The sequence below is a fragment of the Aspergillus brasiliensis genome, assembly GCF_001889945.1.
Source record: "Aspergillus brasiliensis CBS 101740 unplaced genomic scaffold ASPBRscaffold_3, whole genome shotgun sequence".
NCBI classification, from domain to species: domain Eukaryota; kingdom Fungi; phylum Ascomycota; class Eurotiomycetes; order Eurotiales; family Aspergillaceae; genus Aspergillus; species Aspergillus brasiliensis.
Genome location: NW_027137444.1, coordinates 2057109 through 2082912, shown reverse-complemented (window position 1 = coordinate 2082912; position 25804 = coordinate 2057109). Strand labels below are relative to the sequence as shown.

Here is a 25804-nt window from a genome sequence, read left to right as displayed (position 1 = left end):
TAGTTCATACGCAGCAAACCGCGTAAAGAAGTCCGTCAGCAGATGCATCGGATGCAGACGTACAGTCCCTCGAGGATAGGCCTTTCGCCTTCAAGATGGTCGACAGCTTCTTTCCGGTCTTCAATCAGAAGCCCCACATATGGGCAAGGCGCCATTTTCTCATCACGGCGACTCCGTATGCTGTGTCAGTCGAGGAGCTAAGGTAGTAATCTCCCAAGTCGCACACATCTTAACACATCTGGCTCTTCAGTTCGGCGTATCTCGGACTCAGCTGACCCAAGTGGTCTGACAAGAATCCCAGTATGTCCCCTATCTAACCGAGTATGCCCAAGGTTCTGGGCGAATCAATATGCTGATGCCTTGTCAAGCACCCAAGCATCCCGTCCTGTGCGCTGCAGCTGTGGGCTCGATATGATGCTAAGCTGTTGAGCATGGAACAAGCGTCCCGGATAGGCAGCCAGGTCCGACGGGCTCATAGCGTTATACTGGGTCGTTGCTTATGCAGAGTGGCCAGTTGGTTCATCATCGAGTGGCCAAGGATGACAGACGAGTTGTGGGAGGGGAGGATTCATATAGAGGCAAGGTCTGCATTTTCCCAGTCGGGAATGACGATGACGTCTCGCAGGAAGAGAAGGATTTGCGGAGACTGTGTATCTGATGTGCTGGCTAATCAGCAGCTCCAGCACACCGGTATGGTCCAATCCGATTTCCAACGAGCGCGATAACGAGCGCGATTTTTCGCTGACGCCATGCCTATTCAAGTCAAGGCGGCCGGTCCCTCAGACGCATCTGGGCGCATGGAGAAGTCCAGAAGATTCAGTAAAGAGGTCTGTGATCTGGAATCCACAGACCGATGGCTTAAGCCAGGCCCGCTGTTCGAGCCTCCGACGGCCCCAAGCCCCCAACAGTGGTCGTTCCTTCTGGACTGACTTAGATTGGCCCGCCGGTGCGATTAGGGTAAATCCATCCCCTCCCCCCAGCGAAAATCAGGCGGACCCACTGGCCGCCTTCTTGATCGCGGTAACCCAACGGCGAGGCCGGTTACCTCCGACGGCCGAGATGTAGATGGGACTAGTAAAGTAGTATCTCGATTCTAGCTAGCCCGGTCTATTCCAGCTGGAGCTCGAAGATTACTCACACGCGAGGTGGTGGAAAAGCGCCGGGCGGAACGGTCGGGCTTTTAGTCCGAAGTATGGCTAGCTGTAGGATGCATGCACCTCGCACTGTGGGTTTAGTTTGTTCATTGGGCAGCGAGAGCACCGCCACGGACGATTGGTGGGATGCCAATGTGTGATGCTGCTGGAAGGCGTGGGAGGCGTGGGCGTGGGTGTGGGAGAGGCTGCGGAAGGCTTTGTCGCAGCGGGGTTCCATCATCCACGGAAAGTACGCCATGGTGCCACCGTGCCGATTTCTTCGAGCGTCTTCGAAATAGAAGAATAACAGGCGGATAGGTCAGTAATTCCTTCATGACAGGCAACGGCTCCCACCTGCGGGGTATTGTTTCCTGATAGATCGACCGAGTCAAAATGATCGTAATCCTAGCTAGCTATGAGAGATTGAGGTTTTGGCTGACATCATTGGGTCTAGCATCTCATGAATTCGGAGCCGAAGGAGATATTCGGAGATGAGAGACACGGATGTCATGCAACATTAGAGACACGGTGTGAATGGAGAAGAAGGAGGGATTGAAACGCGGCGCGATTAGCTGTCTAGACTCTAGTGAGAGGAGTAGCGTAGTGTAGTTAGTGTGCAGTGTAGCTACCAAGTCAACAGTTGGTGAAGGAACGAACCATCGAATCAGGCCTGAGGCAGACAGGCAGACCCGGGCGGCGGGAGAGTCACAGGCCCGCACCCCTTATGCCCGATTCGGCAAGGCGGCAGACCAGCAGACCAATGAGACGACAGTTCAGCCCCCAAGAATCTGAGTTACCCAAAACAGCAAAAGCAGGGTTCATGGCGGCCTGGCACTAAGCCGCGATAGGCAAAGGGCCAGGAGCCCGTAGATGGGGATTTGACTTTTAGGTTTTTTGGCTGCAAGTGGATGTTTGGGGTGGATCCCCGGCTTTGTCCCAAGACGGCATGACGAGAGAGATTCATTGCTGGCCTGTCGGGGTTAAGCATCAATTTTTTTTCCCTTCTTTCTTTTCATTTCTTATGATTGTCCTTCCTAGTTCCCACTCTTCCCCCTCTTCTGTCTTGTCTCCATATCCATCCCGGAATTGATGGACATCCGTTATCCCGGATGGACCGCTTCTTATTCGGTTTCGGGGGAAGATCTGGGATAAACTACACTTAGTCCCTTAATAGTCAATAGATTATTGTAGGATAATCGGGGGGCTGCTTCAGGGGGGGTGGCTGCTTATGCCTGATTGGGTCAATTGGAAGGGTGGCCAGTGGGGCATGTCAAGGATGGGGGAGGAAAAGCACACCACTAAAATCAACTAATCCGTACTAGTTGCTGGTATTTTAGATAGTAAGTCTGTAAGTCTGTAAGTACGGAGGAGTATCGAGTGGTGAACAAGTTTTCTCCTTTCATTCGGGTGGCAGATCTCAGACGGTATACCATGTAGAGTAGGATAAACGCTGGACGTGCACAGTAGTACTGACTTAGTGTTATTTCTTTTTTTATAATCATCAAAAGTTACAGTCAATCGTTTCTGAATGATCATCCTCTCAAGATGGCAAGTCATCAGCGAGCAGGGTCATGACAGGTAGAGAGAGACAGACAGAGACAGAAAGAGAGAGAGAGAGAGAGAGAGGCAACGATGATCCAGGGTTCAAGTACACCGCGACCCAAGACGACCATTTGCCCATTCGACCGCATGATGCATCATCCTGTCTCTCTTTTCTCTCCTTCTCTTTCCTTTCTGCTACGGCGGTTGGGGCGCCGAGCCATCGTAGCGCTGCAGTAGAGAGAACAACAAATCCAATTTTACTAATATTTCTCGCCCGCATTTACTGGTTTTGTGTCTCCATCCCAGGGTGGTAGGAGGAAAGAGGCCAGAGCCATCCAAATCCATCCAACTCCATCCAATCCATGCCGTCGGGGATTCGCACTCTTTCTGCCTCCGTGCAAAGAACGACCGAGTGGGGCAGCGATCTATCGGCTAGCTTGGGACGACTTTGGAATTATTGTTGGAACACTGCTTGGGTGGTGGAGGGCAAAAAGTGGGCTGTGGATGAGGATGTGGTCGATGGGCGGGTTTGGGAACCTTCTCCCTCTTCCAAAAAGCATGGAGAGTCGTTGGAATATTAAATCTCATGGATCTCCAGCAACTCACTCATGAGTTGTAACAGTCGGAGGGGTTCACGGCTTCTTGCTTGTTTGAATTTTTATTAAAACTTGTACTTAATTTTATTTTTCTTTGGCATCCAGAGGTGGTTTTTGATGAAACATCTCCCTCCCCTTCCTCCTCCTCCTCCTCCCTTCCATCCTTGACGCTTCTTCGCCCACCTTGCGCCTGTTGAGAAACCTCCCCCTTCCCTTCAGCCCGTCCACCACCTACCTCCTCCTGGACAGAAGAATAAAAAAGACGAGGACAGGGAATATTACATAAATTCCCAAAGACAAGAAAAAGCTCCCCCAACAATGCCTGCACGGCGCACCTACAGAGCCCCGGCGCGGAATGGCTGTTTTGAGTGCAGGAACCGGCGAATCAAGGTAGGTGCTCTTGGGGTTTTAGTCCCGGTGAAGCTTAACTTAAGTTGCCTGGGCTGGCCTGCTATTTTCTTGGTCGTCTGGTCCACTGAAACTTTCCACCCTTTTGCCCTTCTGCTGCTGCTGCTGCTTCTTATTCTTCTTACAATTTTTCCCTCTTTTTATTTTCCCTTCTATCCTTTCCCTCCGTCTTGCCCCATTTCTCCTTCTCTTTCCCTTTCTCTGCAGTGCTCCCCATGATTGCCTGGATGCCTGGGTGCCTGGATGCCTGAATGATGCAGTGATCCCCTTGCCCTTCCCTGCCTCCCTCGTCCCTTGTCGCTCCTACTGTTAGATATGTTACTATCGGTGGAGCTGTATCTGCTTGTTTGATTGCTGCTGTGGATCGGGACCTTGCTACTCTCTCTTCCCGCCACCACTTACCCCCTGAATTACACACGCACTACACCACTTGCTTGTGGCTCTTCAATCTGGAACTGGTGGTCCTGTGTCGCCCTCATAGATGCTGATTGAACCGGGATGCAGTGCCCCAACGAACACCCCCAGTGCTCCCACTGCACCAGCGACAATATAATATGTCAATATATTCCCTCTGCCACCTCCTTGATCTGGCCGAGGGTCAAGTCTCGCTCCACCACCCCGACCCTGCCCCCGTCCCGCACCGCCTCCCCATCCCACGTGAACCCCAGGATTTTCGCTGAATACCGCGTCGTCATGGACCCTATCGCCCCGTCGAATCCCACCGGGGAGCTCAATATCCAAGACCTGGAGTTGATGATGCAATGGTGTACAACCACATACCGGTCGGTCTCGCGAAATGCCTCGGTAGAGGGAATTTGGCAGGGTGTTGTGCCGCGGGAAGCCATGCGCCACCCATTCTTGATGCACGGCATCTTGGCTCTCTCCGCCCTGGACCTGGGCTTCAACTGCCCCTCCGGCCCGCCCAAAGACTACTACATCCGAACCGCCCAGACACATCAGTCTCGGGCTGTGACCGGTCTCAGCAAGGTCGCGGGATGTCTGGATCAATCCAACTGCAACGCCGCCTTTGCCTTGTCCAGTATCATGGTGGTCTTTTCCTTCGCCCTCCCGCGGACGACGAACAAACACGGGGATGTCCTGAATGAGCTTCTCAACATATTTCGGTTCACACGCGGGTCGGTGGACGTCCAAGGAGACATCATCAATTGGGTCGCGGATGGTGAATTCAGCCCGCTTCTCGAGTGCGATAACTCGCAGCCACTCATGCCCGACACGTCTCGGCTGGCCATCATGTCGCTGACACGCATGAATGCGGACCTGGCCAGCCGCGATCCCGCGCACGACAAGGCCACGTATGACACGACGATCCGGTACCTGAGCTACTCGCTGGACAAGCTGGCCCGGGGCGGAGAAACCATGATCATTGCCTTCCAGTGGATCTTCCAGATTCCACCGCGATATTTGGATTTGCTGCAGCAAAGGCAGCCCTTCGCGTTAGCCATCCTGGCCCATTACGCGGTGATTATCCACTCGCTGCGAGGACATTGGTGGATGGGCGAGTGGGGGGCGCGACTGATCCGGGAGATCGGTCAGCACTTGGGTGCAGACTGGAGAGACTCAATCAGCTGGGTGGTGGATGCGACCGGCTGCTATATTCCTCCAGTCTGAGACGGTCCAGGGACGAGATTTATAGATACCTACTTTCCTGCTCTCCAAGCCAGGATAGCATTTCCGACACCGACAATGGATGCATTCGCGCGCTCGAGAGCACATCTTGTGGTCAACATGACCATCCTTCGAGAGACGCGTGCAGCGTGCACGCTGCCCGTCAATAGCCTTGAAGCAGGAGGGAAACACTACTGCCATCCGTGGGGCCAGCTTTAACACGAGTGGCTTACACAACTCGTGCAGTCAAAGATTTCACAGACAAGAAGGCATGCAGTGGACTGCAACAGAAAGAAGACCGAGATATGACAGGAAGTGACATTTGCGGAGGCCGACCGAGGATAAGCACTAGGAGCGGAGCGGAGTCAACAGCACAGCGGAGGAAGACCAACGTCGAACTAGTGGAATCACCTAGTTGGTTAGTTCAGAAGCAGAGAGGAGCTCCGACCGCCAATCACTCAACAGCGCAAAATGGACAAGGGTGCTGGACATCTTCAACATTTACAACATCTACTACTATCTATGGCATGATCACATGGGACAGATCCTCGCTTGGCATAAGATGGATGATACCTCATAAGCAATATACGGAGTACTTGATTGGTTTTCCATTTGGTTTTAGAGCAGGCTATATGCATACATACATACAAATGTATTTCAAATGATAGATGCATACACTACGGAGTGTTCTACACAGGAGTTACCTCGGCATTGATCAACATAATCCTTTACCAGTAGTACCTTCTAATATCGGTAGTAAGAAACAAGGCAAGAAAAGCAATATGCAGCAATTCCCCGTCTAAACCTAAGCAGATACTCCGACCTCCAAAGATAAGCCCCCGCATTCCTATTGGAGCCGTCATCACTTCATCTCACTCACTAGCAATAGTAGTGCCAACAAGCCCACCTACATAAAAGGCATCCGGTGAGCCACTTCAATAACTAAACTAAAAAAAGAGAATTAAATTACTAAACAGACAAATATGAAACTTATGAATATCAATCAATTAACCCCCAGTCCAAACGCAGCAGCAAACGACGACAAAAAGAAAAGATGAAATGAAATGAAATCAAATGACAGAAATCCAACCCTCGCGCCTTTCTTTTTTCCCCGTTTGCGGGGTTCATTACTACATGGGTATTCTTCAGAAAAATAAAATCAAGATGGGAGAAGAGGGATGTATGAGGAAGGGGTGGTGTGAGAGCTCTCTCCATCTGGAGGGATGAGGTGATGGGTATAAAGATAGAGAGATGAGTAGTGGGTGGGTAGGTAGGTAGGTGGTGTCGAGCACTACCTGCACACTGAACTGCTTGGGTATTGTGTGGAGCAGAAAGTGCAGTTAGCGGTCGGTTGGTGGTCAATCAGTCGAAGTATAGATGGATGGGATGAGAGCACATCCCATCTCGTCAGTCCAGTCCAGTTCACTTATGACAAGTGAGGACCGGAAAAAAGCACACACATGGTGCAACAAACACACGTTTGGAGAAGAGTCAAAGCCGGACTAGCACAGCGCAGCCAGAGCAGGAAGGGAAAGAGAAGAGTAAGTTGGTGTGAGCGAGAGCATCTCCAGCCCACTCACTTCCCCTCACTACCTCCCCTATACGAGGCCACGCCATGCCATACATTGCCGTGCCATATCTGCCAGCAGAAACAACTGACAGAAATGACACTAGAGCAATCATCCAATCTCATCCTCAACTCCAAACATGTGCTAGTCAACTGGACGGATTGCGTTCCTCGCCGCCGCCACCCTCACCACCACTACTACCCTCACCAGCGACACTCGCCGTCTCTACATCCTTCCTGCGATCCTTGGATTGCGTGCGCACACGCCTCAACTGCTCCTCTTCCTGTTCGCGCACGCGCTTCTCTTCTTCCGCGGTAGGGATATATGCGTTTGCAGCGCCACCTGGATACGTTACAACCCATTGATTAGCTCATTGCTTCATTGCTTTCCTCGAGATTCATAAAACAGAGGGACAGAAGAGGCGGGCAGAGAATTACCTCGGCCCATGAAGTGCGGCGCTTCTTCCATGCGCAAAGGGGGCGACTCCACATCCTGCATTTCTCGGGCTAATTCGGGGTGTTGCGGATCATTGTGCATCATGTTACCGGAGCCGCCGCGACCGGTGGTAAAGATGTCTTGTTTGATGGTGGGGGTGACGAGGTCCTTTGGGGTAGTGCGGGATTCATTGTTGCCGGAGAAGATGTTGCCTGTGGGCGGGACAATATTCGCGTTAGAAGAGATGAAGAAGATGAAGAGATGGTATTGTGAAGGGTGACAAAGTGGGACAAGGAGATACAGTGCTCAACGTACCTGCGCCGCCGCGGCCGTGGGAGATGTTTCTAGCGCCGCCCATTGTTTCCGTGTTGCCGACAGGGGATGCGATCGGAAGAGTGGTGGAGGGGAGAAGGGAGGTATGGGAAGCGATTAATTGCGGAGGCGCAAACCCTCTCGATCAAGAGCACGAAGCAAGCGAAGGTTGTCAAGAAGAGATGAAGAAGAAGAAAGAGGAGGAGGAGGGGAAGGGAAGCACGCAATAGCTAACCCAACGATGATCAACAAAAAAAAGATGAGAGAGCTGGGAGCCGCAAAAGTGGCAAAGGCAGACTGACTGGAAGAGACTGAATGGCGGCCAAGACTCGGTTTTTGATCAAATGACGTCCTGCTTTTGGGGCCGAATGACCTCGTCGGGCTTCATTTTTTTCATCGTTTTCGTCGCATTGAACGATCCCACTTCATTAACCTGGATTATATTCTCTGGTTACTGCGTTTTCTACTCTTTCGTTCTATCAATTATCCATTCATCCGATCTCCTTACCCATGATCCTGAAGGACTCTGACCTCATGGACGACCGGGGCCTGAAACTAACCTAACAGAAGCAACCCCACTTCCCTTAGTTTTACGATAATACTTTGAATTATGATTTTCATTTTAATTCATTCCAGACGCCGACTGGAAAGTGGAAACCCACTGGAAGATTCGTCTGATTATTTTTCTGGATACTAATTAGTTAGTGTGGGTTATTGCATGTCATTATGTGGTGTTATTTGTCAATTCTACTAGTAATCACTGCAGAGCAGTTCTAGGCTTTCCCCCGCAGAGAGGACATTCTTTCTCATTGCTCATGAGTAGCTCTATTTGGGTCAGAGTATCTCAAATATATGCAAAGAAAGTTACCAATGAAAGAAAATACTGGTAGGACTACTGGATAATAGGAGTGGCATACTTTGACTTCATGACTCTTGATTAATGTAGGGGCGTTGTTATTCAAATTGTTACAATGGGATGGGTAATACTAGTAAGAGTGTAGTTCAATAGGATAGACCCATTATACACAGTCGATTCTGCATGATGAGTAACTCTATAACTGTTATAAAACCAAAGAATCATTATGTATATATATACACCCCAAACCATAAACATTATCCCAGTCATGCGTGTTCATAAACCAGTGCATCCCATCCTATGTCATGTGTGGAACCATTGCTGCATACAGTGTATATAAATCATGCGGAACCATCCATCTGGAATAATCGATCCATGTCCGTCTCGTACGCCTGTTCAAATCCCATACTCCAGACCCCATGCGCTCCCTTGACCCGGTACGGTCCCTCCCATTTCCACGACTTCTTCTTCTCCTTGTACGAGACGGCTCCGACGTGTTGCATCTGCGACGGGGAGATGGCTAGGCGGTCCAGCTCGGTCCGCCCCGCCTGCATCTCGATCACAGTGTCCACTGCCTTGGTGGGGACCTTGCCCTCCATCTGCTCAAAGTATTCCAGGAGGGCTGGAACGTTCTCGCGATTGAAGAGGAGGGCCTGTGAGCAGCAGCCATGCGCGTTCATCACGTGCACCCCATTCTGCATCGGGTACCAGGTAACCCGACCGGATAGGAAGAAGAGGGTGATCAGTAGCGGCACGCAGAAGAAGCAGACCACCAACAGGAACGAGTTGGTGAGGATGCCCTGCGTGGAGCGGATCTTCCGTCGAGTGTACATGCCCGCACTGGCGCAGAGCGAGACGAGCAGCACACTCCAGGACAGGTAGATGGGCCAATTCTCCGAGTTCCAGCCGAGGAACTTCTCCGTGTAGAAGAGCCGCAGGTATAGCCAGTCCTTGATCCTGTCGTGTCGGCGCCAGTCCTCTACCTGCTGGACGCTGCGCATCGTGTCCTCGTACCAATTGCGCTGGGCCACTATGTCGTCCTCCAGCATGATGATCCACGGAGCGTCGGTCATGTCGTAGCATGCCTGTAGTCCGAGCCGATAGTCAATCAGAGACTTCTTCTTTATATTGTTCTTCTTCTCCAAGTTCATGATGATGTACGAGGGCGCGTCGACATCGTCGTAGGTGAGCACACGGTCAACGACATTCGAGAGCCATGTCTGGTTGTAATCCGGGTGATCGGAGGGTTCGCTCAGGGCGAAGAGCACTTGAACGGTCAGCGCTGCTCGCTGCTCGGGCGAGAGGGTATCGAGAATCGAAGCAACAGTTGTGTCGAGGTCCTGCTGCAGGGGACGCTTGACGGTGACGATGCCGACACAGGCGGTCTTTTCCCGCGGCGGGCTGGCATGAGAGACGGGACGGGACGGGACAGAGTCGGAACGATTGAAGGTCGACAGCCACTCCAGCGATTCTTGAATACGTTGGAGACTGTATCCTGGGCGATAGCCTTCGGTGGGCTGGAAGAAGAACGAGCCTGGGTCACGGGCGGACCGAAAGTGGCAAAGGACGATAAGGAAGAAAAAGAGGATGGCGAACGAGGACAGAAGCAGCCTCTGCTTTCTGTTGAAGTGATTGAGAGCCATCGGTCACATACTGTTCGAAGGACGATCAGGGAGGACGGGAGAGAGGATGGAGGGGAGGGAGAAGAAGAAGAAGGAAAAGGAAAACAAAAGGCAGGAGGAGCGGATTGCGACAGCAGATAAGCCAGCAGCGGACTAGCAAGAGTTAGCTTGGTGCCATGTTTATGAGTCTTTGCTGCTTGAAGCCCTGGGGCCCTCAGGGTCTGCCCATCGCTTAGTTAGTTTGGTTTAGCCTTTACTGGCCAGCTGATAGTCCGGTCGGTCTTCGTTTATCGGCGCGGTGGAGCGGTGGTCAAAACCCTTCAAGTTGACCCACGCCAGAATAGCCAAGTTTTGGGATCGCGCTGGCCCATTGGCCGATCACGCGGTGGGTGCCAGGGCTGAGGCATGCTGCGTAAGGCATTATCCGAGTAGGGATTCGATAATATGTGCAGGGTTGGGAATAGCGCCGACAGCCATTGTGGATTTCTAGAGGGTCAATTGGCTGAGAGAGACAGAGAGACAGGATGACGATAAGAATAGCTCGGATTGCTTGCTTGAGTTGCTTCACTGGCTTCATTTGCTTGATTGTCTCGGAGCGAAAGAGAGAAAATTAATCCATCCCGCGCGGGCTAAAAAAAGCCTGCCCAGAAAAAGCTTAGCCCCGAACGGTGCCCCAGAAGAAGAGATGAGCAGACTCGGCAGAGAAGAACATCCTAGAAGAATAGCAGAGGGGATAATAATTGTCAATTTCCTTGCAGAGTCCGAGAAAACACATCATGACACAATCAACGAGGCAGTGTTGATGAAACAATTGATTCAGTGCTGATGGCGCAGCAGTTTAGCACCACTGATTGTCTCAAATATCTTGTTTTTTAATGGAGTCGGTTCTCGTATTGAACCCACTTCAGTGCTGTACATGCCTCATCCTGCACTGACAATTATCGAGTCCATCCTGCAGACTCGATCACATTGGCATTCTCGACCTGTCAAGTCAATAAGTGATTAGCTGGAAGGCCAGCCTACCATACTATTTACCATAGGGTTGCATACCTCGGCATCAAGGGACCGGATTACAACATCCGTCAACTCTAACTGTACATCGTTCAACCGATTACAATATCTGACACATCTGACAGCTACACCTAGGTAACCAGATCTTCCATTATGAATAGATAATTGAATTAGATTCAGCTTCAAATCTCATGTTAGAGCCAACCATACACCTCCTAAAACTGCGGGGTAAACACCCCAACGACGGAGTAATAGCCGGACCTCGGCGTGCATCATCCACCAAATACTACTATAACGTTCACTAAACACAAATCAGATAGCCGATCTAGAAATGAGATCAAAGTATATAAACAAGAAAGATATTAGTAGCAAGATAAGAATCAACACTTGAAGGCAGTATCATCCCTCAGCACTTAGTACTTAGTATCCAACAACAATCACCTCAAACCATCATCTACTAGTTATAACTACTATCAACATGTCCATCTCCCTCCCCCCATCCTACGAATCCCACCCAACATCCCACATCAAAATCTCCCACCACCCAGCCAACACTCCCTCCCCAACCCCCGTCATCATCATCACGCTCAACCGGCCCGAGAAACGCAATGCTTATACCGCCACCATGGCCGAGGAGCTCGAATGGGCTTTCACCACCTTGGACCGCGATCCTCGCGTGAAGGTGATCATCCTCACCGGGAGCGGCGATACATTCTGCGCGGGAGCGGATCTCGAGATTGGATTTAGTGTAGGCGAGGAGGGGAAGAAGGTCAACCTGGGTGATTATCGCGATAGGTGGGTAGTTACCATGACCCATTAAAAGTATAGAACTGAGGAAGAAAGCTAACTACAAACATGAAAATAATAACAGTGGCGGCCGCGTCGCCCTCTCCATCCACCGATGCCGTAAACCCACCATCGCAGCAATGCAAGGATCCGCCGTAGGAGTCGGCATGACCATGACTCTTCCTGCTACTATCAGGTAACCTCATCTCTTTTCCCCTCCTCTACTCTATCCTCCCACACACAGCCCGCCAACTTTGAATACATGGTATAGAATCGCCCACACCACCAGCAAATACGGCTTCGTCTTCGGCCGCCGCGGCATCACCATGGAATCCTGCTCCAGCTACCTCCTCCCCCGACTCATCGGGTACTCACGCGCCATGTACCTCATCTCCACGGGGGCAGTGCTCCCGCCGACATCACCGCACTTTGGGGCACTCTTTGCCGAGACTTTCCCAACCAAGGAAGGGGTGGTGAAGCGGGCGGTGGAGTTGGCGAGTGAGATGGCGCAGTTGGTGAGTCCGATGGCGGGGGCGTTGAATCGTGCGTTGATGTGGAGGGCACCCGGGAGTGTGGAGGAGGCGCATTTGGTGGAGTCGAGGGTTTTGGGGCATATGTTTGCTTCGCAGTAAGTTTTCTTCTTTTCTTCTTTCCTTTAGGGTTGGTTGGTGAAGGTTGCTGTTGCTGACCAGTGTATCTGCTTCTGTGTAGGGATCAGAAGGAGGGTGTTGGGGCGTTCTTTGAGAAGAGGAAGCCTGAGTTCAAGTGTGATTTAGATGTGGATGGCCCGGACAATTATCCTTGGTGGGGGGAGGTGAATATTGATCCGAAGAAGGAGGTTGAGAAGTCGAAGTTGTAGTAGTAGTAGTAGTAGACTAGAAGCGACAATGTACCATTGCTAGTAAATAAGCAAAGTGAACATACTCAATAATCATTTTAAATCGCTCACTGATATGAATATTCGTACAAACAGAAAGATAGAGAACTCAATCATAGCTCTCAAGAATGCCATAATAGCAACCACTATGAAAATGAAAAAGGCATCCCATGCAAAACCAAACCACTAAACTAAACGATGAAATGACGTCTCTTGCGGTTATACGCCCGCTGATCCTTCAACCACTGGCGGTAACCCTGCACACTACCAATCTTCTCACCGTAGTAATCGGGAACGGGGTTAGCAATGGAGTTGGACGACGGGTCGACACGGAAGCGTCTGATGCGGTCGAAGAATTCCTTTTCTTTCTACACACAATCCACTATCAGCATTCACGCTCCTTAAACAATAATCTTACAGAAGCAAGAGACTTACCACCATGACAGCAGGCTTATATCTCCGATAAACCAACCCCCAGACAGCATTTCCAACAAACGGACCAATCAGCCATCCCGCCGCACCGCACGCCGCCGTCGCCATACCCAGCACAACAAACGGATCCAGACCCATGACCTGCGCCCCGAGAGACTCCAGATCCTGCGTCGACAGAACCTGCACACCAATGACCGTAGTGGCCAGGGAGCTCAGGATCGACGAGGCCAGCGAGTACCGGCGGCGGCTGGCGCGGAGCTTGAAGAACGAGTCCCAGTCGAGACGGACGGCATCGCCGGTGGCAGCAGCGGAGGAGTTGGTACGGCGGATAACCAGAGAAGTCGGAAGCTGCGTTGTCGTCGAGGGACGCAGAGCTGTGGTGGTCTTCAGGGTCTGTGTGCTGCGGACTCGCATGGAGGAGGAGGTGGTGGTGCTTGCGGTCCGGGTCTGGCAGAGCGCTTGATACAACGGGCTGGTGCAGCTGCTGGGGTGGGCGAAGGGGCCCAGCGTCTTGGAGGTGAGGCGTCCGCTCAGCATAGCGGTACGCATCCCGCTGATCGAGGGGGCGTGCATAGTGGATGGAAGTTGGGTTGGAAAGTGGTAGGATGTTGTGGTGATGGTGGATTGATTGATTCGTTCAGAAGTTCGGCGGGTGAAGCTGTAGGATTATGTAAGCGGGCCTGAGACATGACCTCATTGGGAAATGCCGCGGCAAATTGGTGACTATGAGAGTAGTGATGCTTTCTTTAGGTGATAGATGTGTTCGAGGCTTCTGCCTTGACTACTTCGTTATGTTCCTTTCTTGGTGGATTAATAGCCTGAACGGTATCAACTTAGATGCTCCTGTGTCCTCTGAAACCCTTGACTATCGGGAAGTGATATATGATAGAAAATGTGGCTTAACTCAAATACTATTACGATACGAGTACGTATATTGCTCCCAGCTTCTGCCGGCACTACAAGTGCTACTAGTAGGAAGCTCATTACCGTGCGGCGGGAGATGACACTGAACTGTCGCAACATTGAGCCATTGCTAAGGTCGCCTAGCCACTTCACAAGCAGCAAAGCGGATGAAAGGATATACATAACAGGATTAAATGTACAAACTAATTATCCCGCCATGTTGCAGTTAGATCACCAAGCATATTGATGGTGCGTTGTAGAAGAGAAAATCCGCCTGGTCGTAATCGCTTCATAGGGGACACGGAGGTGAAGATCGCAAGGTCGACATTGACTAATAGGCGAACCAAGACTACTGCTAGGAGATTGGAGTGGCTGTGAATAAAGAGTGGCCCGAAATCAAGGACTGTAGAAGGCTGAATAGGCTGGTGGCGTGGCAGACACATTTCCGTTATGTAATTTGCTCTTGGTGTTGAATGAGCTCGGCTATAAAGTGCGGGGGTTCAGAATCCTGTGTGGGGTATCAAGTCTAGTGTTGAAATGAAGAGATGCGTAATTTTGCACAGTATATGCCGGAATAAGGACAACTCGTATATATCGTATTAATTGGCCAAAGTACTATATGCTGGTAGTACATATCGTCTCGTCTATACCTTGATGTTTATGTCTCGTCTAGATCGGTTAGGTCCACCATTATACCCTGCGACTTATACATATGGTTATATGTTGCCATTGCTTTTGATCGCCCCGGGGCGAGACTGGGCTTTGGCGCTCGTTCCGTATCCGTTCACGCGGCCATAGAGCCATTTGAGAGTTCCTGTGCTCAGTGCCATGACAATGGCGCTCAAGGCGAAGAGTCCAACGCGACCTTCGAACCCCACAGCTTCAAAAACCGGATAAGGATACCTGCGCAGTCAGTAAGTCGCGTCCCATAAATGGTCATACAAGACGTACCATCCATTATATTGGAAGCACCGTTCGATCCAAAACCAATATCCAAAAGCGATGGTGCTGGACAAAGCCAGTGCAGGAAGAACAGAGATAGTCCACGGAGGGGAAAGAAGAAGAAGGTCTATCAGTAGAACGATCGACGGGACAGCGTGGAAGCCAACATCTTGGTCACGATATCAGCAAGATGAATTTAAGAACTAAGATACAAGTCACGACTTACCGGCATGCATAGGAAGTATCACCCAATCAGGAACAACCAATCGCTTATCGATCTGCTGAATTGTTAAATCGCATTCCGCTCGTCTCCGAAGATATAATTACCAAACGAAGCCCCCAGTATAGGATGCTGATCAACACTTCCATCGGAGCGCTGCATACAGAAAGGAGGTTCTTGGCTAAAAATAGCCGAGCCGATAACGTCATATCCGCCAGCAGACCGACGGCAAAGGTGAGCGTGGCCAGCGTCAGCCCAATGACCGTCAGGTACTGGAAATGCCACCCATATGCTTCATTACTGCCAGGGAAGTTAATCAGCATCCCTGGTTACTCCAGAGCCTTAGACATGGGGGAGCTCACGCCCTATTGGGATTCTCATGCATGCTAGAGAACGGTTAGTGGGCGGGCCGAGCACGGGGAGCACGAGCTGTCGATGACGGGAACTCAACGTACTACTTGAACGAGAAGAAGAAGCTGGCTAGACCGAGAGACTGCCATGGGGAGAAGAAACATCAGTCCAAGGGACGAGCGACCGACACGGGTAAGTGCTCACATGAACCAAGGCCGAGAAGCCTCTGGACGGGCTGGACAGGCGCTGCAGGGGATGTTGCCACTGAAGCGACTGGACTGCTTTAGCGGACGCCATACTGGAAGCGGGATAGAGGTAGAAATTGAAGAGTTTCGATTGATGAGAAAGACACTCCGTTACAACCCGGAGACTTGCAATCACTGCCGAAGAGGCATGAATAAGAGAGATAGGAATCTCACTAATGCAATGATCTAAAGAGCGGGCTAGGATGCCCGGCCATTCCGGGGAGGCCTTAGTAACCCGCAGCAGCTAAGCCTGACGGGGGCAAAGCTGGGCACAGCTGGGCAGAACTAGGTACTAGTTACTTACTCCGTAAACTTGAACAGACCGCCGCGAACCGGAGAAACCTGCCGCCCGGACCAGCTGGGTCTTGGCTTATCAGGCCCCTCTGATTGATGGAGACGGCCGATGGCTTCCCCCCCACTGGCTGGTTATCGGGTGGGCTTCAAGACTGTTGACTGGCTTGTCTTCTCCGCCGGTCTCGTGTAGCATGTATCTTGGTTCGGTGATTACTTCCACTCCTCCCTTTCTTTTCTTCTTCACTCCAAAAGTCTGGAATTCTGCTGGCTTTTGCTGTGAATCCTAGACAACAATAGCGTCACCCTATACCCCCCCATTTCTTGGCTACATTTCAGTTTACAACGGAGTCAATCGACTAGTAGGGTTGCTGTCAAACCATTTAGAATTCCGTGGATTCTTCCCCACACCCCGATGAGTACGAACAACGGGTGTGGGTGTCTTGTCGATTATCGTTTCTTATCGTCTTGGGTGAAACGCCCTACACGCAGGAAAAAAGCCTTCTTCAGCCTCTTGTCTAGATCGTGATCGCTGTTTCGGTCTGTATGGCGATCTTACTCTGCAAGGTAGATCGGAACCATCTCAGATTCCGGACCATTTATCGCTGTGGTCGAGATTGCTGTTTGTCGGATTTAATCCCTCAGTCAGATCGGGCGTGAACTTCCATGCCTCGCCCCAGAAGACCCGGCGCGCCAGAGCCGAAACGACGATCACGTAAGGGCTGCTGGTGAGTTTATTAGACTGCCATTACCCATGACCTTTGATTGACTAGTCCCAGGCCGTGCAAAGCCCGAAAGGTGAAATGGTTTGTCTAATACCCTGGTTTATTATTTGCTATCAAAACTGCTCTTGAGAGCGTTATGCAATCATATGAGGTGTTGACGACGAAGCTAATCTTCATGCAGTGGGGAGGAGAAGCCGTCGTGCCTCAACTGCCGACGCCAGAATGAACCGTGTGACTATAGCATCAGGTTAAATTGGGGCGGGAGGACACGGAGAAAATCTTCTGTAGACTCCCCCAGCTCTCAGTCCAGTAGTCCGTCGGGCCACTATGCCTCCTTCAGTTTCTCACCACCGAACCAATACCATCCGGATGCCCCAAGTCCAGCCCAGCCTTTCACGCCCTTCTCCATTCGAGACGGAACGACTGCGCCGGATCGAGCTGCAGGAGACTTGCTATGGGATGTCGGACTTGCAGGGGGGATGGAAATAGGAACATCCACAACCAGTCCTAAAGGATTACATGATATCCTCCATGAATCTCCGACTGCCTTTGGCCAGTCAAATAATGAATCCACCTGTACAAATGGCAAGACCTCTGTAGACATGGGGGCTGCGTCGCAAGAACACGAAGCGACCATCCCATGGCCAGACCTGTCCCCCGATTTAGCCACACCGTCGTCGAGCGAGACCCTGCTCGCTTTCTCCCCGCATGTATCCCAATCGCTGGACACCGTCTCCTACCCATCGCCTGCGGACACCAACTCGACTATCGGTTCATTCGCAGCTTTCAACTTTTCCGCTGCCACGATATCGGGGCCCATCTCGTTTCTCCGGCATACTTCGGATCTCCATCATTCCCCGCCCGACTCCAATCACATGCCCGAATGTCGTACTGAGTTCTCTAGCTACTCCTCGTCTACGGATGCGATGAGCATCTATGCAGACTACAATTCACATGGCCCATCGTCTGCTCAGATTGCGGCATCGCCAGGGTCGGCAGAAGCAAGTTTGCTTTCGTCAGGATTGGCTCACGAGGCCCCAGCGCTGCAGGCGGGTCCAGCCGTCCATACGGAGAGCTTCTTCAGCAAGATTATGAACGAACCTCTGCATCCTGATAGCCAATCCGATAGACTTTATTCTCGCACAGGATGCATTTCCCATGCTGCTGACAGTGCGGGCCAGAACCTATCGGAAGCGGAGGACGTTTCCATGTCGCAAAAGAGATGGCAGGCTTATCTGACCAGGGTCACGGACAATTACGGGTTGGACTGCGGGCGCCCGGATCTCGATCTCAACAAGAACGACGATCATTCCGCCATTGACATCAACTATGCATTGGACCTGATTAGCTCGGACAATCAATCTTCATCCGCTTCGACCGCGAAGGATTTGCATACAGGTAATGCAAAGTATAATGGCTTTGACTGCAACAAGCGCGTCTACTATGAATCGCCAGTGCCCATCAATATACCGCGATATCTTTCGCCATTGCCACCGTCACTCGTGAAGACGCCAATCAACCTGATGTATTTCCACCACTTCCTCAACCATACAGGCCGGATGCTGGTTCCTCATGACTGCGAAAATAACCCGTTTGTTTCGGTGTTACCGACAAGTACGTGCCATTGCCTTTTGGATTAATCTCAGCACTTTCACTAACATGATATAATTAGTGGCCATTAGCGACTCTAATCTCCTAAATCTGATGCTAGCATACTCCGCTAGTCATCGGGCGCGGTATCTGGGCCATCCTGAGCCCGCAACCCGGATTGCGCACTGGGTGAGCAATGTCTTTCCCACTCTGCGCTTGGCGCTGGAAGATCCCCGTGAGAAGGTGACCGACAGTCATCTTGCGACTGCCATTATGCTTCTTTCTCTGAAGATTATTTCTCCCAGCACGTTTGAAGTGCCCATTCCATGGCAAAGTCACTTGAAGCTTGCTCGGGATCTGTATCTGGCCCGACAAGAGCAGATGTCATACCCTGGGAACCGTGTCGGCGCATTTCTCACGCGCTGGCTGGGGTACATTGACCTCATGGGCGCTCTGTCGTGCCGGAAAAGTGGACCACCGCTGTCCGCATATAATTCGGTCATGTCTGTCTGCTCTGATGCAGGAGCGCATGACGATTATTGTGTTGACTGCTTCAGTGGATTTACACCCAAGACTGGACTGTTTTTAGCGCGGTTGGGTAGATTAACACATGAGTGCGACAACGAGCGTTTTGACGAAAACGGAGTCTTTGTCCCGGACTGGGAACCATCGCCAGATGTCGTTTTTGAAGCTGAATCCTTGATAGCCGATCTCGGTGTTTTGGAAACCTACGCCTATGCTGATGCAGCGCACTTCGGCTTGGGCAAGACGGATTTTCTAGCAACTGATCGGGCATTTCGCTACGCAGGACTGCTGCACCTTCATCGTCGGGTGCTGAATGCGTCGCCCTTTTCTGAGGCGGTCACCGGGGCCGAAAGGGAGCTCTTCAAGGCGATAGACGACATCCAGCAGAGTGCGTCTACGGAGGTTGGGGTTCTGTTCCCGTTGTTTACTGCGGGCTGTGAGGCTCGGGATTCTGAGCAGCGAGCCAAAATCCAGAAGCGCTTCGACTTCCTCGAAAAGACAGGAATGAAACAGGTGAGTTGATAGCTCTTCAAGCAATAAACATGTCTGACTCTATCTCTAGATGCAAAGCGCTCGCAGGCTGATGCAGCGATGCTGGTCTGAAGACCTGCCGTGGATCGCATTGGCTCAGGGCGAATTTCTGGGGTAGCCCGGCAGGCAGAGTGTTGACCTTGTACATCATTATCCACTCAGATGTCATTGCTACGGGTGATTATCTCTCGTACCTGCAGAATATGCCACGCTGACTGCGCTTATTCATATGTCAAGCGATCGTAGACAGGAGGCTGTCTATATTGAGCATACCACTATGTACATATCAAAAGACCGTTGAGGCAGTCTTTTGCAGGAGGAATTGGTCTTTCAACCGCTCATCATACATCAAGTACTACTACGCATGGCGTGCTGTATACTCAGAAATTGTCATTATTTGATGTCTTCCTCGACTGGCGAGACAACCATCTCAGATTCTCTTTAGGCTTTATCATACAGATTAGTGCGATATTCTATCTTGCCTATAGGCGAGACCACTTTCACCTCAATCTACCCTCTACAGCTCTTGATAGCGATCTGCTAGAAACTGATCATATATCATCCATCACTCTTTTGGTTCTCAGTTACCTACACAATTCCTTCTTCCACGGCTCTCGGTAGCGATCTGCTAGGAATCTAATATAAAGATCACTGCTCCTTCGATCCTCTTCTAACCTACACAATCCCTCTTACTCTCGCATCAATTGCATTAATCGCCTAAGAAAAGAAAGGGTTGCCGAGTACCGAAGCACTCCACTAAGTTGTGACTGTCAAGCACTTCACAAACCGCCCACTATCAGCGCCACTTCCCAAAATGGAAGGGTGCCCCTCCCAGCATTACCGCTATGGTCTCCAGAGTGATTCAGGGACCATCCTCGTCCTGTTACTTACATCAATAGTGTTTCTTTGTTTTGTGGTCTACCGCATAGAATCTTATGTATTCCTAATGCTTCAGACGATCAAGCGGGGAGACATGGCTCAGACAGAAGAAAAAACCAGCTTGCAAGTGGAGCGGACCGTGCTGGCTCCAGTGAAGTTATGTGCTCAGAATAGTGCTGCTTCACTCGCCAGTCTTCTCGACAGTGGACTTGACGACATCAAAGTTCCTAGCTTACAGCCGTTGCCGCCCGTCAAAAAGCCTACTGTTAGTCGGATCACAATTCAGAAGCAGCCTGCACAGAGAGCGACAAGCCTGCTCATTGACCAGCACGTTGACAGTCTGTCTATTCCCGTGCTGGACCCTCAGAGAGTGAGTACGCGTTTCGGTGCAACTACCACTATCCCTCAGGTCCGACTTCCATGGTTAACCCGCCCCGTGTGTGTTAAGAAGCAGCCATTCAAGCCATTCAACACGATGAAATTACCAGAGCTTGTGCCGTGGGATGGTACAATCAGATGGGCCCTCAAAGGATGCAGTGTTTTCGAGAATACGGATGAAGAGCTCGACGCGTTGCTGTATCGCCCAAACATTGTCAGCAAGGGATCTCCAGCTGAGCTCTGGATGTTTCAGTTCGGTCTGCGCTATATTCCCGCCGGGCAGGACAGAGATGTATACCGCGCTGTCACTATTGAGAAGCTACCATCGGATGTGACTCTGCAGCAAATCTTACCTCTCATTCACGGCAACATCTATTCCGCACACCTCCTCGATACTGCATCTATTACAGGGTCCAGCACAGCTTTCATCACGTTCGCGACTCAGGCAGATACCTATGACTTCCTCGAAACATCAGGTGGAAGTCTGGTCTTAGGGGCGACACAGGCTAAAGTGACTCTGGTCCCGACTCCTACATATCCTATGGCAGCAGAAATAGCACGCCTAGTTTTTGAAGAGGGTTATACACGGTGCGTCTGTATATCTGGTGTGCGGGATACTTTACAGGCAGAAATCCGTCGCGTCTTGAGCCGGTCGCCGCACATTGACTATCTGGGACGGATCGAAGACGGACAGGTGTTCGGGGAAGTTTATGCTCGTTTCCACTCAATCAAGGCGGCCATTGCCGCATATGGGCTTCTGAAGAGCCATCCTAGCTTCAATGGCTGCAAATTCCGATTTGTGGGAGCAAAACCTGAGGTGCGGCGGTCCCGAATCGGAATCTGGGATTGAGATTGAGCAGTCTCGTCGATCCGCAGGTCTGTACAGTAGATAGCCTTTATATCAAATATATCGTTGTCAATCGGAAGCTTCTAGTAGCGAACTGACCTTGGTAAGCAAGTAAGCAATGCCTAGAATTTCCCCGCATGGGGGCGGGTCTCCAGCATTCCTTAGCCGAGCTCTCCCCACAGTAACCACCCCAACATCCGGTCTATTGCCATTATCGCGGGTGGACTAAGAAAACCCAGCATCTCAAGATGTCATTATGCGAACAGATTGCGGAAGTACATGTTATCGTTATGCTAGCGCATTGTGTGGTAACACATACATAGCCGACTCAGACATGATAGTCCTTGCTTCATCCTGTGCACACTTCCACCGCGGGGAATAACCCTTCGTTTGGGCCCGACTAACTTTTGGGTTTCCTCCTTCAGTCTATCTCGGACCAATCGTCCTCATGCACGCCCTTGGCGATCACCGTGATTGGTTTCTTGTTGGATCCGTTGTGCTGATCGGTCTGTCTATCCTCGCTTCTTGACCCTTGATCCTTCGCGAAGAGCATCGTCATTTAGCTGCAGCTACGATCACGATGGGATTACCAATTGCCGGAAGCCCACCTTTTAAAATATGACTGGCGCCTCCCCTCCTTTCCTTCACTGCTCCTCCCTAGTATCTCATTCCATTGCTTTCTTCCGCTCCTCCTCTTCCCTCTCCATCTCCTCCAGTGCCGCCAACGAACAACATGGCGCAGGTCGACGAGAAACCAGCCATGAATGATTCTTCCCGGGGAGTAGTGGATACAGAGAAGGCTACTACAGTTCACGGTTTACCAGAGGAGTCGCACCTGGATTTTCTTGATGATCCGGACGAAGGTCTGAGTGAGGAGGAGAGGGCGAAGATCGTTAGTAACCTCCCCTGGTCAATACCGACAGGGATATGAACGACTAATGCAATTGCCAGGATCGTGCATTACTGTGGAAACTTGACTTGCGGCTTATCCCGTGGTTGAGTCTGTTGTACCTGATTTCTTTCCTGGACAGGTATGCACAGTTCCCCGATGATCGTCGTTGAAACTAATTCTGGCTTTATAGGACAAATGTCGGCAATGCAAAGCTCGCTGGTCTCCAAGAGGACTTGCATATGACGAACTCGCAATACAACGACTCCTTGACCATTTTCTTCGTGTCGTACGCGATCTTCGAGCCGATCACCAATGTTCTCCTCAAGCGCATGCGACCTAGCGTGTTTATTCCGATAATAATGGCAACATGGGTATGGACGATGAAGCCTTGCGCAGGTTCAATAAAGCGCTAACTTGGGACAGGGCATATGCATGACTTGTATGGGTCTCGTGCACAACTTCTCTGGGATTATGGCGGTGAGTGCGCATACATGGACACTTTCGCCAATAATGGATTCGCGCGGCGCAAATGTCGTCCCTGCTGACGGTATTAGGTGCGATGGTTCCTTGGTCTGGCAGAAGCCGGACTCTTCCCTGGCGTCGGCTACTTCTTATCCTGCTGGTACAAGCGATCTGAATTCGGCGTCCGCATGGCAATTTTCTTCTCCGCCGCCGCCCTTGCGGGGTCATTCGGTGGATTGCTCGCCGCTGCAATTGCCCTGATGGATGGTATTGGGGGCAAGTCGGGCTGGTCTTGGATCTTCATTCTTGAGGGTCTGCTGACGATCGTCATCGGCGTGTTGTCTGTGTGGATGGTATACGACTTTCCGGACCAGGCCAAATTCTTATCTGAAGCGGATCGCAAGCGTGTACTGCGTCGTTTGGCAGCTGACAAGCAAGCCAGTGCCGGGTACGAGAAGTTCGAGATGACCTATTTCTGGAGCAGTTTGAAGGACTGGAAGACCTATCTCAATGCGTTCATCTACATGGGGTCATGCATGCCGCTATATGCATTCTCCCTGTTTACCCCCACTATTATCAATGAGCTAGTATGTCCTCACGATCTGAGTATTTCATACCGTACTGACGAAGCTAGGGTTCGTTTGAAAACTCCTATGATTCGATAGGATCTAACCGACGTAGGCTATACCGCGATCCAGGCGCAGCTTCTCAGTGTCCCGCCGTATGCCGCGGCGGCTATCGTCACCGTGGCGATTGGTTTTATCGCAGATCGGACTGGCCAACGTGGCATTTGCAACATCGCTGTGTCAGTCCTCGGTATCGCTGGATTCTCCTTGCTTCTTGGGGCCAGTTCCGCGGGGGCACGATATGCAGGGGTGTTCCTGGGCGCCATGGGTATCTACCCAGCGATCTCGAACACTATTTCCTGGGCCAGTAACAATTCAGAGGGTATGCATCTCTTGACAATGGAGAACCAATGGCTGACTTTGACAGGTGTGTACAAGCGCGGTGTCACGTTGGGCATTGTCATTGGCTGGGGCAACCTGAACGGCGTCGTGTCGTCAAACATCTACCGCGGTGCAGACGCGCCCCAGTTCTATCCGGGACACGGGACGGTACTGGCATATTTGGTGCTGTTTCTGTTTGGTGGATCAGTCGTGCAGTACGTTCTGCTCCGACGGGAGAACGCGAAACGTCGCCGGGGCGATCGAGACCACTGGGTCGCAGGACTGGAGAGACAGGAGATCGAGAAGCTTGGAGACAAGCGGCCAGACTTTATATACACGCTGTAGCTCTATCAATAGAAACGAAGCGACACCTCCACAAGCCTCAACATTCCCAAAATTATCTAAGTCCTTCTCTATACCGCATCCCGTACTGTATAATAATTCACAATATCCTGATCCTTCTTCGGCCCCTTGACGACATGACGACTGGCCCAACTAACCACCTCCCCAATCCCATCCCCACCATCATCCCCATCCCCATCCCCCTTCAACACCCGAAACGCATACGCCGTCCGATACATATCATTAATACACAGATGATTCCCCCTCGCCGTAACCACCACCGTCTGAGCCCCCTCACCACCAGGTACAGCCGGCGGCACCGGCGCACTCACATACTCCTCCCCTTCACCATCACCCTTATCCCTTTCTCCACCCTGATCGGTAGATGTATCCGTATGAAACTCCATCCCATGAAACAAATAATCCGCAACCCTCTCATCCGCTACTTTCACAAACCACACGGATAAATCATCCATGGATGGACTTGTAGATGTAGCAGATAATCTCCAGATATAAGACTTCTTCCATTGGAGATTATGTCCGATGTGTGCTGGGAGGGTGCCGGTTTCGGTGTAGAGGAGTTGTTGGGATTTCTGTGGCGTTGTTGTTATTGATGAGGAGGGAGAGGTATCGGTGTCAGGGAGAGAGGTAAATGATGCTGTGCCGTGGAGGTTGCCGTTGATGTCGTGTGGGTTTGCGCTGCGGAGGACGCGGAGGAGGGTCCATTGTTTTTGGGGGAGGGAGGTGAAGAGGGTTTGGAGGTTGAGGTTGAGGTTGAGATTAGGAGTCATGATTGTTGTTGTTGGGGTTGGGGTTGTCATTGGAGGTGCATGGTATGGATGTAGGTATGTATGTTGGTGGTGATGTGAGGTGGTGAGGGAGAATGGCGGAGTGACGGAGGAGGGGAGGGGAAGAAGGTCGGGTGTGGAGCTGCGGGAGGTGTGGATTGTGACCCACTGAGTTAGTATTACTTAGTCTTGATCTATCATCAACGGGATAATGTTAGCTAGTCTCTTCTAAAGGATGCCTTTGTTGATATTACTGAATTGGCAATATTCTCTTTCGATCAACGTCTTCACTTGTTAGTCAAAGTAAGATGCTTTAACTATTGACTGGCACGACTGACTGATGAACCTCCCGTCCTCGGATCTATCCGCAACCGCTTGTTACTACACAGTAACTAACTACTCTACTCCAACTCCATGTCTATACACAGGTCAAAATGCTATTTAAAACTTACAAGCTCTATATTCCCTCATTTTAAACTCCCGACTTCTGTTTAAACTACAGCTACTAAACTCATATTCTATAGAGCAGACACCTCTACTCCTACGCGATCAAGAGCCGAACATGCGAGACAGAACCAGTTCATGGATCCTGACCGATTATCATATCAAAAATAGCATTCCTCTCAATATCATATTCGACTAACAGTTCAACTACCTAGAGCAAACACAGCAGCACATCCTTGCGAGCAATCCTGCACTCATCCACGGGCACATATATCTCACCAGCCCGATTTCAGATCAC

General features: G+C 51.0%; 10 protein-coding genes across 10 annotated transcripts; 5 read left to right on the top strand and 5 right to left on the bottom strand.

The window, feature by feature from the left end:
* Window positions 1-4177: 4177 nt before the first annotated feature.
* On the top strand, window positions 4178-5308 carry ASPBRDRAFT_120363 (uncharacterized protein; the record flags this gene model as incomplete). The annotated part of the gene is made up of 1 exon (XM_067617342.1): window positions 4178-5308. The coding sequence occupies one exon, from the start codon at window positions 4178-4180 to the stop codon at window positions 5306-5308; it is 1131 nt and encodes a 376-aa protein (XP_067482108.1).
* A 1761-nt stretch (window positions 5309-7069) lies between these two features.
* Window positions 7070-7654, bottom strand: ASPBRDRAFT_90270 (uncharacterized protein; the record flags this gene model as incomplete). The annotated part of the gene is made up of 3 exons (XM_067629524.1): window positions 7070-7215; window positions 7311-7520; window positions 7624-7654. Coding segments are annotated over 3 exons (387 nt in total), but the record flags the coding sequence as incomplete, so codon positions are not given.
* Window positions 7655-8817: 1163 nt separating this feature from the next.
* Window positions 8818-10119, bottom strand: ASPBRDRAFT_193547 (uncharacterized protein; the record flags this gene model as incomplete). The annotated part of the gene is made up of 1 exon (XM_067620638.1): window positions 8818-10119. One exon carries the CDS (start codon window positions 10117-10119, stop codon window positions 8818-8820), a length of 1302 nt encoding a protein of 433 aa, XP_067482106.1.
* A 1468-nt stretch (window positions 10120-11587) lies between these two features.
* On the top strand, window positions 11588-12754 carry ASPBRDRAFT_193546 (enoyl-CoA hydratase/isomerase family protein; the record flags this gene model as incomplete). Its single annotated transcript, XM_067620637.1, has 4 exons — window positions 11588-11904; window positions 11981-12091; window positions 12167-12523; window positions 12607-12754. The coding sequence occupies 4 exons, from the start codon at window positions 11588-11590 to the stop codon at window positions 12752-12754; spliced, it is 933 nt and encodes a 310-aa protein (XP_067482105.1).
* Window positions 12755-12963: 209 nt separating this feature from the next.
* ASPBRDRAFT_52847 (presequence translocated-associated motor subunit PAM17) lies at window positions 12964-13777 on the bottom strand (the record flags this gene model as incomplete). The annotated part of the gene is made up of 2 exons (XM_067626959.1): window positions 12964-13140; window positions 13208-13777. The coding sequence occupies 2 exons, from the start codon at window positions 13775-13777 to the stop codon at window positions 12964-12966; spliced, it is 747 nt and encodes a 248-aa protein (XP_067482104.1).
* Window positions 13778-14465: 688 nt separating this feature from the next.
* On the bottom strand, window positions 14466-16013 carry ASPBRDRAFT_40077 (putative integral membrane protein). The gene is made up of 7 exons (XM_067624274.1): window positions 15825-16013; window positions 15725-15762; window positions 15632-15655; window positions 15377-15569; window positions 15276-15327; window positions 15059-15218; window positions 14466-15010 (listed from the first exon to the last, which is right to left on the bottom strand). Exons 1-7 carry the CDS (start codon window positions 15915-15917, stop codon window positions 14824-14826), a joined length of 747 nt encoding a protein of 248 aa, XP_067482103.1. The 5' UTR covers window positions 15918-16013; the 3' UTR covers window positions 14466-14823.
* An 809-nt stretch (window positions 16014-16822) lies between these two features.
* ASPBRDRAFT_52845 (Zn(II)2Cys6 transcription factor) lies at window positions 16823-19645 on the top strand (the record flags this gene model as incomplete). The annotated part of the gene is made up of 5 exons (XM_067626958.1): window positions 16823-16884; window positions 16936-16962; window positions 17063-18495; window positions 18554-19509; window positions 19559-19645. 5 exons carry the CDS (start codon window positions 16823-16825, stop codon window positions 19643-19645), a joined length of 2565 nt encoding a protein of 854 aa, XP_067482102.1.
* An 804-nt stretch (window positions 19646-20449) lies between these two features.
* On the top strand, window positions 20450-21643 carry ASPBRDRAFT_40073 (uncharacterized protein). The gene is made up of 2 exons (XM_067624273.1): window positions 20450-20776; window positions 20855-21643. Exons 1-2 carry the CDS (start codon window positions 20501-20503, stop codon window positions 21632-21634), a joined length of 1056 nt encoding a protein of 351 aa, XP_067482101.1. The 5' UTR covers window positions 20450-20500; the 3' UTR covers window positions 21635-21643.
* A 721-nt stretch (window positions 21644-22364) lies between these two features.
* ASPBRDRAFT_27843 (uncharacterized protein) lies at window positions 22365-24277 on the top strand (the record flags this gene model as incomplete). The annotated part of the gene is made up of 6 exons (XM_067622441.1): window positions 22365-22523; window positions 22583-22662; window positions 22714-22894; window positions 22947-23000; window positions 23078-23620; window positions 23651-24277. The coding sequence occupies 6 exons, from the start codon at window positions 22365-22367 to the stop codon at window positions 24275-24277; spliced, it is 1644 nt and encodes a 547-aa protein (XP_067482100.1).
* An 83-nt stretch (window positions 24278-24360) lies between these two features.
* ASPBRDRAFT_104586 (uncharacterized protein) lies at window positions 24361-25041 on the bottom strand (the record flags this gene model as incomplete). Its single annotated transcript, XM_067616574.1, has 1 exon — window positions 24361-25041. A coding segment is annotated over one exon (681 nt), but the record flags the coding sequence as incomplete, so codon positions are not given.
* Window positions 25042-25804: the final 763 nt, after the last annotated feature.